Consider the following 14745-nt stretch of genomic DNA (forward strand, 5'->3'; position numbering starts at 1 on the left):
GGAGCCGCCCCGCCCCTCTGTCAACAGAAGCCCCGCCCCATCTCCCTAAGCCCCGCCCACTGTCAATAGAAGCCCCGCCTTCCCCAGGTCTTGGAGTGGCCCCGCCCCTTGCCGACGATAGCTCCGCCTGCTATCGGCAGAAGCCTGGTCTTCACTCGTGTCAATCCAGAAAGTAGTCCCGCCTTCTGTCAGCTGTGGTCACGCCCTCTGGGCGCTCCGTTTTCCTAAAGGCCCCGCCGGATCGTGAGAAACGCCCCTTGTCATCATAAGCCCCATTTGGTGGGAGTACTATCCAAGCCCCGCCCCTTTCGTCGGTATCCCCGCCCACTGTCAATAGAAGCCCCGCCTTCCTGAGACCCTTCTCGATTCTAGCCCGAAATACCACCTCCTGTCAACTGCTGTCCCTCCACCCGCTGACACCAAAAGTTCAGAACCGCCATGCGAGACGGAGCCACTCTCTGCTCCCTGAAAAAGCCCTTTTCCCCTTCACGAGTCACTCTTCTGGAGACCTTTCTTTTCGAGCTGTGTTGGTCAAATCCAGACTGCTTCAAAGTGAACCGGCTTCGCAGCGGCGGCCAGCTAAGGACCTAGACTTTGGGGAAAACCGGACGGTGTCACCGCCCCTCCCCACCTCTCTCCTTCCCTTCCTCCCTTTCCCCCGCCCCATTTTTAAAATGGAGAAAAATACAAATCAAAGCGAAGAGAAACGGCTCATCCTGTAAGCTGCTCTGCACAAATTCGCGGGCCAGGACGTGTGGGACCTCTCCGGTGCCTTGATGTTCATTCCCCACCCTCAGTCGGATACTCTGTGCAGTTGCTTAAAGTGAAAGCCTGGTTGAAAGTGTACACCAGCTTCTTTTTGGGGGGTATGTTTCGTCTTAGAAACCTAGAACTTGTGGAAGCAGAAGCAAGCAAAGCTTTATGATCTTGTAAACGTAGGTACTCAATCCTGCCATACTCAACACCCTGAATATACAAAAAAAAGTAACACCAGTTTACTCTCCTGGAATTACATTTATTGATAATGTAAACTATGTACAAGAAACCACTGTAATATTCTAATAATATAAAGATGAAACAAGCAAAAGTAATTTGTTCTAAATACTTTACAAATATCAATAAAAATAAGAAAAAGTTTTTCATTATGGAAAAACTGGCACTAAAATGAGAACTACTGAACAGAAACTGCCCCCACAAAATTTCAATATGCCCCCTAGGGGGCAGTACTGTGCCCACTGAGAACTGCTTAGGATTTATCGCTAAGGAAAGGAAATACTTCAGAAACGGAAATTCATTCTTTTGTTCATGCACTTAACAGCTAGGTTTTTGAGCACTAGTATATGCCAGGCACTGTGGGAGATGCAAAGCTGAGTCAGGCAGTATTTCTGTCTTCAAGAAGATTACAGTCTAGTAACCAGGCAAAAGCATGAGCATAAAGACATCAAGCAAGAGGAGCTGTTAGATCAAGGAGAGGTACATACAGAGACCCCTCTAAGGGACTGATGAATATGAACCTAACTTCTCTCTCTCTCTCTTCCTTTCTCCCTCCCTCCCTTCCTTTTTTCCTTCCTTTTTTCCCTCCCACCCATCCTCCTCTTTCTCCTCCCCTTCTTTAGCATCAGTTTATAGTCACCTCCTTTTCTCTATAAGCTGTCTGCCCAATGCCAGCAGCCCAAAATTCTCCCAATTTAGGGCCAGGCCCAGAGGGCAATTCTGTCCAGGAAAACAATTTTAATAGCAGTGCTGAGAACAGTGTCCTTAGCTGAATAGCTGCCAATTATTTAGTATCCTTGTACAAAGCAAGACTGTTATCATCACCACTCAAATAAAAAAAAAAAACTGGTTGCAGACCTAAGCAATATGAATATATGTTTAGCATAGCAGATTGTGCCAGCCCACATAAATCTGTTTGGAGATCATACTTACAAAGTAACTTGTTTTTATTAAAATATACTCATTTGTAAAAATTGTAAATATGACTGATTTCAACAGCTGTGCGGCTCCAGAAGTAAGTTTTCACCCATGGATTGGCACAATTAGAAGAGTTGATTTTTTTATGCATATGTTTTGTGATTTGTCATACACAGTCTGGCATAGCAAAACTTCAGTACTGTTAGAGATGAGAAATTGTCCAGTAGATTTTAAAAAGCACAGAACTTTTGCTATTCAGAGCCTCTTCCACCTTTGGAACAGTGAAAAAAATATATATTTGTGGGAAATGAAGAGCTTTGAATCAGAAGTTCTAAGCCCTCGTGTCATCTGAAGAGGCACAGACTTTCAACACCACTTTTTGAAGTAGTTTCCTTCTGTTATTATTTTTCCTTTTTCTACTTTTGGTGAAAGAATCTTCTGAAAAACACTATACCATGAAACAGATTGGCCAAAAAGACATCAAACTAAGATGCTTTAACGTTTTAACTGGAGCCAGGTGAACTTGCGAATTTAGCCCTAGTGAAATACTCCTACAATTCTCTCTAATGGCTACTTCAGAAGGTGAACAAAAAACGTTCCTACTTAAAGCTAGTTCAGACTGAGCAAATTTTCAAAGTCAATTTAGGGTCATTTCCTATCCCTCTTAGTGCTTGCTTTGTGAAAACAATAATGTTATTGATAACAACAGTAAAAACAATTTAGTATTTTGATAAGTGCCCTCCGCACTCTACTCCTCCCCAATTTCTGTGTCTAGCATAAGTCCATATATAAAGGACTATAGGATTATAGATGCAAAACAAGAAAAGGGGGAAAACTGATTTCGCAGTATTTATTCAAAGAGTAGTTGTTGATGCACTTTAAAAAACTCATGGTGTCACCTGGGTTGGTTCACTCATTGGTGTGTACTTTTCCACCAAAAAGTTAGTGGCTATGTTGACACTACTTCTGAAAAAAATGTACCAGTGTATGTTTTTTGACCTAAAATCTTAGGACACAAATAACCCTAGGAGAACAGCCAACTAGAAAGCAGTATTAGAGTGAGAAAACGTAAGGCTTTCCTTTGTTTAAAGTCTTAGCAGAGGAACTTTAATGTGCATGAAAATTATCTGGGAACTTTGTTTAAAGTGTGAATTCTCAGACTCTGCTCCCGGGAGAGTCTCCATTCAGTAAATCTGGGGGGTGAGGTCATGAATCTACATTTGACAGGCAGCTTGTGACCCTTATGTGAATGACCTGTAGACTTCACTTCGAGAAATACTGATCTAGAAAAATGCTTATAATTGAGGAAAAACTTACAACATTCTTGTAGTACCAAGGGCTACAAGCTATATAAAAAGTCAATATCTTGGAAGGAGGGATAAATTAGGAGTTTGGGATTAATATATACATACTACTATATATAAAACAAATGAGGACCAACCTTATAGCACAGGGAACTATATTCAATATCTTATAATAACCTGTGGTGGAAAAGAATCTGAAAAAGAATATATATATGTGTAACTGACTCACTTTGCTGTATGCCTGAAACTAACACAACATTGTAAAGCAAACTATACTTCAATAAAAAATTTTTCAAGTCAGTATCTCTAAGAAGAGATATCCATTCCTAAAACTGTCAGATGGTTGAACATCAAAACTGCAAGGGAAATTCTACTTCAGTCATCAAGAACTTTCCGACCCATTGCAAACTTCCGTCTTTCAGGAAACCTCACAGCTCACTAATCTCCAGATACTTTAGATGTGTTATCTCATTTTACCCTCCTGGTGTCTCTGTGAGGTAGTTGATGCTGTTTGCAGTTAACACCATGAGGAAGCCAAGGTTTGGAGAGGTTAACCTGCCCAGTCAGTTTCCCAGTAACCTTATAAACAGGCAGCCTTCTCTAATATTTTAAATTACCTTTTTATCAAACAGCTGAAATACTCAGTTCAAGGACCTCATAAAACTCCATCTCTCTGAACATCTCTTAATAAAACGGAGGCAGGGTAGCTATTTCTCCCACTCACCAAAAACCTAGCACATGCTTTAGCTGCAGCATGGATAGCTATATTCGTTTGCTGGGGCTGCTGTAATAAAGCATGACAGACTGGGTCGCTTAAACAACAGAAATTTATTTTTCTAAAAGTTCCAGAGGCTCTAAGTGTGAGGTCAAGGTGTCAGCAGGGCTGGCTCCTTCTGAGGCCCCTCAGGGAAGGATTTGCCCTGAGTCTCTCTCCTTGACGTGTAGATCGATGGCTGTCTTCTCCCAGTGTCTTCACATCGTCTTCCATTTGTACATGTTTGTGTTCAAACTCCTCTCTTATAAGGACACAAATCATATAGGATTAGGGTCCACCCTAATGATCTCACTTTAATTTAATTCCCTGTGCAAAGACTTTATCTCCAGGTACAAATTCTGAGGTACTGGGGTTAGGACTTCAACATCTGAATTCAGAGAGACACAGTTCAGCCCATAACAACACAAAACAGTCATCACTATAAACAACGTCAACGGTACCTGAGCCTGTTCTTTTCATTGCAACATCACGGGGCTTATCGGAATGCCCTTCAGTCACTGAGAGCATCCAGTAACTGCTTATTGACTCTTTGTGCCTGTCATTTATAAATAAGCCTTTTTTTAAAGCTCCAAGTCTGTGAAAAAGTGGTCACCCTATGTCTTTTTTTCTTTTTTAGTTATGAAGGCTTTATTTGAAATAAACGTGTAATCAAATATTTTATTTACACATTGCCTAGGGCAATGGTTCTCAACCCTGGCTGGACAACAGAATCACCTGATGCTTTTAAAAAACATCTATGCCCCAGCCTTATCTCCAGATTCTGATTATTTGGTTTAGGATGGGATACGGGCATTGATTCTTTTTTTTTAAGCTTCCCAAATGATTCTAAAATGCAGTCGGTGTTGAGAACCTCTGGCCTCAGATAAAAGATAGGGAAGGAAACAATTCTTGTGAAGCACTTCTACCTGCCAGGCCCTGAGCTAAGTGCTTTGCTATGTAATTTACTTTCAGGACAATCCTGAGTGCTAGGACTACATGCCCAATTTTACAGACAAGGAAAACTGAGGCCCAAGAAGATGGCTTTGCAAAAGTCCCACAAGTTGTGGCAACAAAGGTTTATTCAGGTTTAAAGAGTGCATAGCAAGGGCTTGGGTAGGGCTGGATGTTGGTCAGGTCTTTTCCATTGTTTGTGAAGTGAATAGCACAGAAAGACATCAATTTTTGGCTACTTTTATAAAGCAGATCTCATAGTCTTGCCTTCATACTGATTCTTCCATCACGGGCTCAACAACCATCAGGTGGTTATTATATTAGTTCTATTTGTCAGAACAGACCAGGCTGTGCTGCTATAACAAATAATGATTTACTTCTCATTCATCAAGGTTTCTTGTTGCTCTCAGTGACTCCCAGGGGCAACTCCTACTAATTGGAGACTCGGGGATCCAGGCTGCTTCCTCTTTCTGGCTGTATCATTTGGAATACACGTCTTCTAGGTTGCCGAGGCAGAGGGAAGAGAGCTTTCCACCAGCAATTAAAGGCTTCGGTTTAGAAGTGACACATGGCACTTTGGCTTAGAGCTGTTTGATCGGCCCTAGTCACAGGACAAGTGGAGGAGCACAAGGACATTTTGCTGAGCGGTAAACGTCTCTGCAATTTTGCCTTAACAAAAGGCATCTTTTTGGGAGAACATGATCAAGAAGATTGAAGCCCATGTTTGATGCCACAGGCCCTGCTTCTCCACAGCACCATGATGTCTGTCCTTCTGTGCCATGGATGATAAGAAAGTAAAAGCAAACCCGAATTCTTTACTGAGATATGAGGCAATTTAGGTGCATTAACATGTAATTTTACTGTATTACACCTTCCTTAGGGGGCAGGGACCATATCTCATTCTTCTTTCTCTCCTAATGCTTTATAGGCATTGGGATATACACCTAAATATATAAATTCAGCAGCTATTAATTGGACAAAACAGACATGGTCCCTGACCTCATGGATACAATCAAAATACCCTAAATAATATCTTCGTGTTGTCTTGTCTTTTTAATTATGAATATTATATATTGAAAATGTAAACCAATTAGCTTGGACCTCTTGTGAATTGGTCAACTATTTTGTAGTTCAGGTATTTTTGTAATTTACTTTCTTCTTACACATTTCTTTCTCTCCTGTTTCATAGCTAGCTGAGAGGTATGCAGTTTGCAGCCCGCAAAGTGATATAATGCTATGCTTATATTATGCATGTAGCCAAAGGTTAAATACCTCCTTTCTGATCATCAGGTAAGATCTACAGCCTTTGAACAACTTGTTTTGAGAAACAGTTGCCCAAAGACAGTGGCAGGAGAGTATAAAAATATAAAAAATACATGATGTTTCAGTTTAGATAAACAAGTTTTTTGTGATCTTTTTTTGCCTCCTATTAGATATTTCAGATTTCACAATTAAAATACAAATTACAGCTTAAAAAGCAACTTTCACATTTTTATAAAATATTTTGTTGCCAAAGGAATATAATCACTTTACAGAAACTTAAAAAAAAAATAGAGATAAGAATTCATTCATGGTTCTCCCTTCCTTACCACTCACTATTAGCCTCTTGGTGTATTTCCAGATTAGCTATTTTTAGATGGAAAAAAAATGTGTTTAATTATCTCTGTTTCTTCTCCTGCAAAGTTATTTGGTGTAAGGATATTAGAAAACCGTCATTTTGGATAGACATTTTCATTTAGCTAGTACTTTAGTGATTATATTTCATGCAACAGCTGTGAGGTGAAGGTTCAGAAGAAACCAGGGAATTCATTTGAGTGATGGTGGTAATTTACATTTTCTCCCTGGTGGGTGGGAAAGGAGTCTTAAGAAAATTTTTAGGAAGAAACAGAAAAGAGACATATGCTGTGGTCCTAAATATAAAACATGTAAACTGAATGTAAAAAATAATTACAGAACATAAGATTGGGGTAACTTATTTTTCTTCCTAAATAATTAAAGCAGACGCTAGTGCCTTTTTTTAAGACCCTGATTTTCCTAAATATTCACCACAGTAAATAGCTATAATTAGGATTCATCACACGTAATCAGTTTCCAAATTATTTCATGAATACATTATCTATTGCAATGAGCGCCTCCCCACTCTTTTCTCTCCAAGTCAATCTTTAAGCCAGTTGAAGTTTCACAATGGTCCTTTAAACCAATACTTGTAGCTCACAATGTCTGCATGTCCAGGATACCCATGTTTGGCACTTTTTCATTTGTTAACTGTTTTGTCTCAAATCTTTTGGACGTTTAAATGATTTTGATTTGGCATGTGCTCTGAAGGTAGTAGTATTCCAAGAGCCCTCTCACTGCATGTTAAGTGCTATTCTCTGACTCCCAGCCAGAGCTCGGATGTTGGCAGGGTTGATTGCTCAAATGTAGTGATTTCAATTCCAACCTTTGCATACTAAAATTACATAGCCTAAACATGAAGCTTCCAGATTTTTCCTCTTAAAAGTAGAATAAAAAACATAATTTAACATTGCTACAAAATAATTAAGACAATCTTTAAAATGGGGATAAATTTGAAAATAAAATTGTTAGGCTATCACAATAAATACTGAGGAAAAGAATGTTGATTTGTGAGGTTCAACAGTAGTTGAGAAAACAAAAAAATTCAGTTATTGTTGGGGCATTTCATATTTTTCTACTTTTACTGTATAAAGGGAGTGAGGGTCTTGGGTTCTCTGTAAAGCAGATCCAGAGAAAAAGATGTGAGAGTGAGTCGTTTGGGAGGTAGCGCCAAGAAATACCGTCAGGGGAGTGGGGAGTGAGAAAGGGAAGGGAAGGAAGCTAATGGAGTCTGTTTCAAGCAGGTTATTGCTCTGAGACCTAGGGCTCAGCTCCAATGGTGAACCAAGACAAAGTACAGAACACTCCTCAGAGTTGTCCCACCCAAGGGACAAGGGAACTGAGGTATTCTTCACTGGCTCCTACCTTTGTCTGGTTGGCAGCTATTCCCAGGGATGTTAACTTCCTGTCACTTCCAGCACGGAGCACAAGAACAGTCTCAGGTGGAGTTACAGATGTTTGCAGATTGCCAACAGTGTCACACATCAGGACACTGAATGCCAAGAGCCTACAAGTAGGCTATCTACAGTGCCTGTTCAGGGGCGGTGATGAAGAACATGGATTTCTATCACACAGACCTAGTGGAGTCCTGCTTCTGCCACTTATGTGTGAAATTGGTAAATTACCTAACGTAAGCCTCAATTTCTTTATTTGTAAAATGAAAATAGCATGAGAATTCACCTCCTAGGGTCTTCGTAAGTATTAAATAAAATATGGTGTTTAAAGCACACACAAAGTTTGAGAGATCACCAGTTCTATAGCTCAAAGAACTGGTTTAAGTGCACATTAGAAATTATGTCAGTAAATTGTGTCTTTGTTAACCTTTATGACAGACAGCTCTTGGGGCGGCTTCTGGTTCATATTTGCTTACCATGGGGGTTTTCTACAGGGATGTCTAAATTATGTGACCCTGGCCTCTGGCCAAAGCTAGGCAGGACATCAAGACCAATCCAGTTTTTGTTAGGGGGAATTTTGTAATGTCGAATGGAGAAGCACTGAGCCTGAGTGTCTTCGCGGACATTTGTCACATTAATAGCAACTATTTTAAGAATTCCTCTAAGGGCTTGCAGCAGCCCTGGTTCTCTCCATTGACTTTTGGTTGTTCTGACCATCTGTGAGGTAACTACATCCTTCCTAAAGATGCCTTAAAGGTTAAAATGAGCCAGAGCAAATTTCTATTGCTTGCAACCAAAAGAATCTTAACCAATAAAACCCATGTTATTAACCAAACACTGTCTGATGGCTGCTCTCTCATCACTATTTACGTATAAATATAATTTATTTTATATATACAACTTGTTTTATATAATTACATATAAACTATGTATTTTATACCCTATTTTGTATAATTTAAATATGTAAATATACATTTATGTATAAATATGTATTTCTTGGTATTTTGTGTTTGTTCCCAGAACTACTAAGAAAACCAAATGAAAAAATCCACAAACCTTCCAGTCTTTCTAGTCACGTTACTGAATATGCAAGGCTAAGAATACACAATCATTAATTAGATGGGTTTCAATCTCACAAACATGTCCAATATTTGAACAATTAACTATTAGCAAGCTGAAGTGAAAATTTGTTCTTTTGTAGCCTTGAAATTGAATAAAACTAACAGAAGCAACTTCTAAAAATATAATTGACATGACTTTGTAACTTTTAATTAGATGCTATTAGCTCCATCTCACTCTCCTTTCCTGAAGGGCAGGCCTCCCTTCAGAACCGCAGCCCCACGGGCCTGTTTTCTAACAACTTTGTATCTTCCTGTTCTGCTCCTTAATCTGCTCTCCTTATCCACTGCTCATTCAGTCAAGCAGTATTTATTTAGTGTCAAATACAGACCTATTAATAAGTGCTGGATCTATAATCATAAAATGAAACACACATAGTTCCTGACCTAAAAAAACGTTTGATTTTGTGACTTATGCTGAGAAATGAAGGATAGTAGGAGTTAGATACGTACTGGTGTGGCAGAGCATGAAAAAGACTAAGAAGCGCACATCTGATTCAGAGAAATGGCAGTTGTTGGTCTCCTTCATTAAGTGTAGTTTGAAGAAATTCCAATCATGCTTTCCACCCTGAACAAAATTTGTTTAAAAAAAGCAAAAACCATTCTCCTTCCTTTTGCTTTGAAACTTTTAGCACTCCTACTCCAAGGTGAGAAATTCCCCTTCCTATAAAATCGATTCAGAACCTCTTTCATTTCCTTCCTCATCCTGCTCTCATATGACCATCTCACCTCCTGAGGAAGACTCACCTCAATGGGAGGGACTTAAAATGGCTGCTCTTTCTCATCATCATTGACTTATAGACAGCCACAACTCCTCCAGCTTTAGAGGCCAGAATCAAGGTGTTGGCAGGGCTGCACTCCTCTGGAGGAACGAGGGGGAACTTGGTTCCTTGCTTCATCTAGCTCCTGGTGGACTGGCTGCCAGCATTGCCTTGCTTGTGGCCACAAGACTTGAATCTCTGACTTGATGGTCACATTGCCTCTTCTTCTAAAACCTCACTCTATCTCCCTTTCATCAGGATACGTAACTGTATTTAGGGTCCACACAATCCAGAATAATCTCTGCATTGCATACCCTGAATTTAATTACATCTAAAGAAACTTTTCTTTTTCTATTTTGCCACAGAAGGAAACAATCACAGGCCCCAGGGATTAGGATGAAGATACCTTTTGGGTGGCTGTTTTTTAGCCTACCACAAGTTATAGTCAAACTATGGATTATAAAGACTTCTGCCTCCCAGTATTATTTGAAAATCAGAATGTTTCCAACTGTATTCAACTCATCCCTGAAACTGGCAATTTTTTCTCTATTACTCTAAATATCTCCACCAATCCTCAGGGGCTTATTTCGACAACTATGGAATTATCTTTAGAAGGCACTGTATTACTAGGCAAGGTCTTACTAAGTTTTCCTTTACAAAAATGCTTCTGAAGTTTTTCTTTTGACTCTTCTGTCTCTAGTCTGACACTTTTCTAGGCCATCCAAGGAAAGCTTTCAAGTCCATTTGGCCATGCCACTTGTGTGCTCAAGGACTCAGTGGCTCTTTTTACTTTTTCAGCTTTTACTTCCTATAAGCAACAAGTCCTGAATAAGACCCTAAGCATTAAAAATACTACTGTCCCTGAATCTTTCCATCTTTAAGGTCACCTTATAGTCCAAGATAGCTTCTGGAGTTCCAGTTATTTCCTCCCTCCCTCTCTCTTTCTCTATTCCATTGCAGCAAAATGCAGCCATGTGACTAAGTTCTAGCCAATGAGATAGAAAGGAACATGGGCACAATTTCTAGGAAAGGTCTTTGGAAGGTATGGGGTGAGAGCACTTTTGGCTCTCTTTGTATAAAAAAAATATATATATATATAAAAATATTGACATATTTTCCCCCCAGGCAGCAGGTAAAAGGAAGCAGGTTCATTTTGTATCTCATTGGCTAGAACTTAGTCACATGGCCACATACTGCTGCAATGGAAGCCAGAAAACATCATTTTCCAGCTCAGGGCTTTGCTACAAGGAATGAGAGAATGGGTAGTAGGAGGCAAACTAGCAATCTTTTCCTCTATCCTAATATAAAGTGAGTTTTTACCCCCACAATACCTCCCATCAAGAAGTAGTTACCTTATACTCAAGTCCTAACCAAGTCCTTAAGTGAGTCTAAAATAACTTCAGTTGATTCTACAGTGCATACTTAAAAGGATCCCTGATAGAATCATTTTTTTTTTTAAAGGCAAAGGGGGAGCATAACTCCTCATTCCTTAAGAATGGGCTGTACACAGTGATCTTCTTCTGGAACACAGTACTCAAAACAGTAATTTTACAGTGGAGAAACTTGAGAAACACCACTTCTGCCAGGTGATCAAGGTCAATCAACAGTCATAACACACTGATCGCATGTAATCTTGATATGATCACTTTGCTTCTGTGATCTTCCTCCCCCAAACCCATAGCCCCAATCATGAGAAAAAACAAATTCCGTTATCTTCCCAAATACTTGATCAGTACTCCTCAAAACTGTTAATAGAAATATCCATTACTGGACTGTTTTTTTCTTGTTAAGTTTTAAGATATGATATTAAGTTACATAATTACAAAATTATAGAACAGATACTATCTGTAGAGGCATAAATGTTTTTAATTTTGATGATGTACCATTTATCTAATTTCCCTTTAGTTGCTAGTGGAGGTTTTTTTTTTTTGATGCCATATTTAAGAAATCATCACCAAATTCAAGGCCATCAAGATTTGCCCTTGTTTCCTTCTAAAGTTTCATAGTTTCAGCTCTTAAATTTAGGTCTTTGCTCCATTTTGTTATTTTTGTATATAGTATGAGGTAGAAGTTCAACCTCATTCCTTAGCATATGGATGTCACTTTCCAAGCACCATCTGTTGAAGAGACTATTCTCTCCCCACTGAATGGTCTCAGCCACGGTTGTTAAGAGTCAACTGACCACAGATAATGTGGATTTATTTCTGAACTCTCAACTCTGTTGCACTGATGTTTATATGTCTATCCCTATGCCAGTACCACACTGTTTTACTAATGTAACTTTCTGTACATTTTGGAGTAAAAAAGTGTGAGTCTTCCAACTTTCTCTTCTTTTTCAAGATTGTTTTGGCTATTCAGGGTCCCTTGCAGTTCCATTATGAATTTAGGATTAACGCTCCCATTTCTGTAAAAAAGGCCTTTAGGATTTTAATAGGTATTGCACTGAATCTACTGACTGCTTTGGGGAATACTGACATTTTAACATTGTTTCCTAATACATGAAGACAAGATCTTCCAACACATGAACACAGGATCTCTTTCTGTTTATTTAGGTCTTATTTAATTTTTTCAGCAAGATTTTGAAGTTATCAGTGTACAAGTTTCCACCTCCTTGGTTAAACATTCCTAGGTGTTTTATTGTCTTAGATGCTATTGTAAATGGAATTGCTTTCTTAGTTTCCTTTTTTGGATCTTTCATTGCTATTATACAGAAATATGACTGATTTTTATGTTGACTTATCTTACAGCTTTGTGGAATTTACTAGTTCTATCAAATATTTTGTGGATTCTTTAGGATTTTCTACATATAAGATCATCTGTGAATAGAGTTTTACTTTTTCCTTTCCAATTTGGATGCCTGTTTCTTTTTCTTGCCTAATACTTTAGCCTGATTGTACTTTTAAGCAAAAAATGAGAAAGAAACATTCTAGGCTTACAAATTTCAGCATGGTTTTAGAAGTCTACATAGGAATGTAGATAAATTATTTCCCATGTCTGTAGACAGTAGGGAATGAAAGAAAAAGAAGCACATTAATCTTTGTAGCTAATGAATATAAACATTCCAGGGTCAATAGCATTTTAAATTATGCACAGTAATAAAGCAGATTTTTATACTTGTTTTGCATAGCATTATTTTTAGGACATTTAAAAAAAATGAAGACATAGAAACAAAATTGAGAAGCAATTTTCACCTTTAAAATTTATTACAGAAGGCATACATACAAAATGAAATCCTAGTTATAAGAGATGCCACTAGAATAAGTTATAATAAACTTCAATAAAAACGAGTATGTGTGTGTGTGCATGGGAACGCAGGAATATACACATACTTAAACGTTTTCAGTTACTGGCACTGCGTGATGCATTACATAAGACAGTATCTACTAATTAAGGTATCTGAATTATGGGGTTTTAGAAGGCTTTAAATACAATATGCAGATAATCGACAATAAAAGACAGTTCAACTCAGAAATGGTATTAGAATCAGAATATCTCATATGAAATCACTACCCTCTATTCCCCTCAAAAGAAGTTTCCAACAGAAGCTATTTCACAAATTCATACTAGAATATCTCCTTAAAAAAAGAAGAAAAAAAGGCGAGGAAGGGAGGGAGAAAGAATATGCATGGTGGTGAATGGTTTTATTGCTTTAAGAAATGTATTTTTGGTATCAATACAAAATTTATATTTATATTTATATAATTGTATATAAAAGGCATCTATAGAATACAACCTAAACACACATTTAGAAGGATATAAACAGTTTTCAAATATAAAAACTCTGTGCTATTACAAATGTTTAACAAGTAGTTACTAATATTTTGGTTGTTAAGTATAATCATAAAAGTAAATCAAAAATATTTTACATTTTTATTAACCCAAATTAGAATAATAAAAATGTTTATCTAAAAAGCATTAATTTTGACATTCAAGTACAGAATTGTGGTGCAGCCAGAAGTGAGAAGTTATTCAAGGAACCCCCTGCAAATTATGACTTGAACACTGGCTTTTAAGTGAACAGGCAAGAGGAAGCTAAAGGCAGGTGGGAAATGGGCACTAAAGAAAACAAACATAACAAAAGGATGGCAAAGACACGATGGTCAAGTAAGTCTCTAGTCTGATAAACTATTTCTAGGAAGGATAAAATTAAAAGTGCTTAAAACGTCAATGTCAATGTACTCTTAAGTGCCATAAACATTGGTTATCAAAATAACTTTATTAAGAGTTGGCCACACATCAACTACTGATACCCACAGCAATACTATTACCACAGTGCCTTGTTTAATCAAACTTCAAATATTTATCAGTTATCTCTGTAATTTATCTTACACATGTACATAAATACCAGAAAGTTTAAATATTTTTATTTACTATTTTAATCTTTTCCTTAAAGATGCAGGATTTCATCTTTTATCAGTTATGCAAACATGACAAAGGTGAATTAAATAGGAACTGAATATAAAGAATATTTGATACCATGATTATCATGATCTGGAACAAGTGAAGTTTTCTACCTCTTGCTCCATTTTCTAGATAAAAGATAGAAGAGAAAAATAATAAGTTTCTATATGGAAAAAATTAAAGAAACACTACCCCATTGGTGATTTGTTTTTTCTTTTTTGCAGTAATCAACCTTATTTCACCCATCTGATAGTGAAAACAGAATTTTGTTCAGTATTCATGACACTCACAAGACAATATTCACTGATGGGACTTCATTATTTAAATCCCTTTGAAATGAGTCTGAGATGTGTTCATCTTACATTAAATTCAAATAGTTATAATCAAGGCACTGGTGTATTTATATATATTAATACTTTATTATTTTGTAAATACTAGTATATATATATATGATACTGTGTAGGTGTCATGGCACACTTTAGTAGGTATACTAAATACTATATATTTTATATACTAGTCGGTATACAGTAGATACCA

The 14745-nt window shown here is 37.7% G+C and overlaps 1 protein-coding gene across 1 annotated transcript in view; it reads right to left on the minus strand.

The window, feature by feature from the left end:
• Positions 1-12980: 12980 nt before the first annotated feature.
• ATAD2 (ATPase family AAA domain containing 2) overlaps positions 12981-14745 on the minus strand; it is a 58634-nt gene continuing 56869 nt past the window's right edge. Inside the window, exon 28 of the mRNA XM_010972610.3 lies at positions 12981-14336. Within this exon, the coding sequence (XP_010970912.2) occupies positions 14292-14336 (45 nt within the window). The 3' untranslated portion in view covers positions 12981-14291. The remainder of the gene's footprint in view (positions 14337-14745) is intronic.

This window comes from Camelus bactrianus, chromosome 25 (genome assembly GCF_048773025.1).
Source record: "Camelus bactrianus isolate YW-2024 breed Bactrian camel chromosome 25, ASM4877302v1, whole genome shotgun sequence".
NCBI lineage: Eukaryota > Metazoa > Chordata > Mammalia > Artiodactyla > Camelidae > Camelus > Camelus bactrianus.